The sequence below is a fragment of the Urtica dioica genome, chromosome 12, assembly GCF_054948205.1.
Source record: "Urtica dioica subsp. dioica isolate 48M chromosome 12, U.dioica_male_clone48M_v1_H2, whole genome shotgun sequence".
Classification (NCBI taxonomy): domain Eukaryota; kingdom Viridiplantae; phylum Streptophyta; class Magnoliopsida; order Rosales; family Urticaceae; genus Urtica; species Urtica dioica.
The window spans coordinates 14,437,046-14,439,758 of NC_142767.1; the positions used below are offsets into that span (position 1 = coordinate 14,437,046).

General features: G+C 40.3%; 1 protein-coding gene across 1 annotated transcript; it reads left to right on the top strand.

Moving 5' to 3' along the window:
- Window positions 1–1,348: 1,348 nt before the first annotated feature.
- Window positions 1,349–2,388, top strand: LOC149379391 (uncharacterized). The gene has a single exon (XM_089603584.1). It carries the CDS (start codon window positions 1,428–1,430, stop codon window positions 2,058–2,060), a length of 633 nt encoding a protein of 210 aa, XP_089459710.1. The 5' UTR covers window positions 1,349–1,427; the 3' UTR covers window positions 2,061–2,388.
- The last annotated feature ends 325 nt before the right edge of the window (window positions 2,389–2,713 follow it).

The following is a 2,713-nucleotide window of genomic DNA, read 5'->3' on the forward strand; positions in this document are numbered from 1 at the left end:
CTCCAATCGAGAGGGTAATTCCGACCCGCCGCTCACACATTAGGCTAAATTCAACTTTGGCTCTGATTGACGGTGGATAGTTCTATAATTGTGTTGTACACGGTTGGCTAGTCGACCCAAACGAAAGCTAACTAAGTGAGTCACATGGGCTCTGTCAATGTCTCCAAATGTGACCAGCTCAATTGATCCATTTGCATTTACGTATTCTCCGGTGAAAATTTAGCGGGACGTTTTGACTTGTTTGTAAGTGGCTCAATCGAGGTGCAAGCAGTCAAGGACGGCTTCATAAAGGATGTTGGCAAAGCTTCAATTATGGATGAAGATTTTGGAGACCAAACTCTTGGCTATTTGAAATGTGACGATCGAAGATGTTGTTTTTGTAGGGATGAATAGCTTGGTAACTGTGTTCTTCAGGGAACGTAATATCGCATGGGTCGAAGGAGCAGTACCAGATTCAAAACCAGTAGTTCCATATTATGTGAGGTATACAAATTATTTTATTCTAATAATTAATAAAATGGCCTAGACTAAGTTAAGTGTAGATGCCATATTATGTGAGATATACAGATTAATTGAACTATATTTTTAGTAATCTTGAGATTTTTAATAGAGGGGAGATTAAAATATATTAACCAACCTATCAACATATGTAAGAAACCAGCCAATCTGATAATAGTCATTCTATTATTATTTTATTATATGATATATATATATATATATATATATATATATATATATATATTTTCTTCTTGAAACTAACCGAATTAGAGTTTCAATACTTAGCACAGCGCTCTTTGAGATCGATTGGATCTCGGATTAAACATAGATACAGTCCATGATTTTTTCGATTTTCTCATTTTTATTAACCAACGGAAAAATAAACCCACCTCGTGAAAAATGAACCAGGCTCGTTAACAAGTCTATTTCCATCAATTTTCACGTAGAAAATAAGACCACTCTCGTAACGAAATACTTCCATACATATATATATATTTCTTTCTTTTTTTTTTTAATTTTCAATACCGCTTTTAGTGTCAGTCACCATTTTCCAGCTTCTCGAGCCCCCGATATGTAGAACATCCTTATCACCAAAGGAACTTATCTCTCTCTCTCTCTCTCTCTCTCTCTCTCTCTCTCTCTCTAACATACTTATCACTCAAAGACCTTATCTCTCCCCTTTTCTCTCCGAAATCCGGTACTACATCACACCAATTATGAGTCTTAATGCTAAAACGCGTTTTTTGTGACATTTTTTCAAATGTACAAAATTGCAAAGCATTGAAAATAAAAAGACAACACCCTACCGCATTGCATATATACGTATATATATACATATATACGCAACCCTAACAGCAAAAGTACTCTCAACTCTCAAGCTCAACATAAGACACTTTCTCTCACAACCTCAGCTACATCAAACCACAGAAATGGCCTCAAACGAAATCATCACGAGCGACGATTCCTACGATACTCTCTCGTTCTGCGACCTCCCAATGGACAACCAAGCGACGGACCTCGACACGTTCTTCGAGTGCGACACCGACGAGGAAGACCGCGACGACAGCGAGGTGTTCGAGTTCTTGACGAGCCCCGAGTGCGAGCCGAGCAAAGCCATCATGTTCTGTGGAAAGCCCATCATCGAAACCGAGCCCCCGAAGCAGCCGAATAAGAAAGGTCTGTTGGCCCGGAAAGACTCGTTCAAGAAATCTCGGAGCAGCCGGTCCGACCCTAGCTCGGGCTCGTTCCGGTTCGGTGGGCCCCCCCGGGCGGCGGCGGCGGCGGCTTCCAGCTGTTACCGGAGCAGCAGCGGCGGATCGAGAAAGCAGCCGCGGATGATGATAGGGCTGGTGAGAGTGGAGCCCACCATGGAGCTGAGCGAGATCAGGAAGAGGCAACGGCGGCGGAGTCCGGTGCCCATGTTCGCCGGCGGTCAGGCCAGGAAGCCGGAGTCGGGTTCTTCCGGTCATAATAACTGGGGTCTGTTTAGGCCGCTCCGGTGTAGGGTCCACTTTGTTACCGCCATAACCAAGGCCTCGTTTTGTTGCATTTCCCATGCGTGACTACGTATTGCAAAGAGTGAGTGTGAACGAGAGTCGACAGAGAGAAACAGAGAAGAGAAGATAAAAGAGAACGGGAAAAATATGTGTTATGCGGTTGTTTATTTATATATTTATTCATCGATCTTCCATTATATCTTCTTGTTTCTGAGTCATGTGTTCCATTTCCCATAGTTTTCTTCCCTTTTATTGTTCCATTTTCAACTTTTCAAGGGATGCTTCCTTGTATCGCGTCAAAAATTCACCTAGTTTTGTTTGTGTGGCCAGTTATTAAATTAATATTTTTGTTAAGACAATTAGTCCAAATTAAGTATGCATGGCCGTGGTACTCTATATATAGCCATTTCATTTATAGAGTTTTGTATAATAGCCAACGTTTTTGTAAATAGTCACCTCAACTTATTTACGGTATTCAAAAAGACAAAAAAACCCTAAAGAGGCGAAAATATTTTTGGATATTTTTGTCTTTATGAGTGCCGTAAATAAGTTGAGGTGGCTATTTACAAAAAAATTATAAAAGATTGGCTATCTAGTAATTCTTAGACTTTCGGTGGCTTATTTGACTAATTATAAATAGCTAACTAAAGACCTGAATGATTTACGTTATTATATTTTTTTTTCCTTGTATTATATAACGGCCAGTTTTGTTTGTGTAT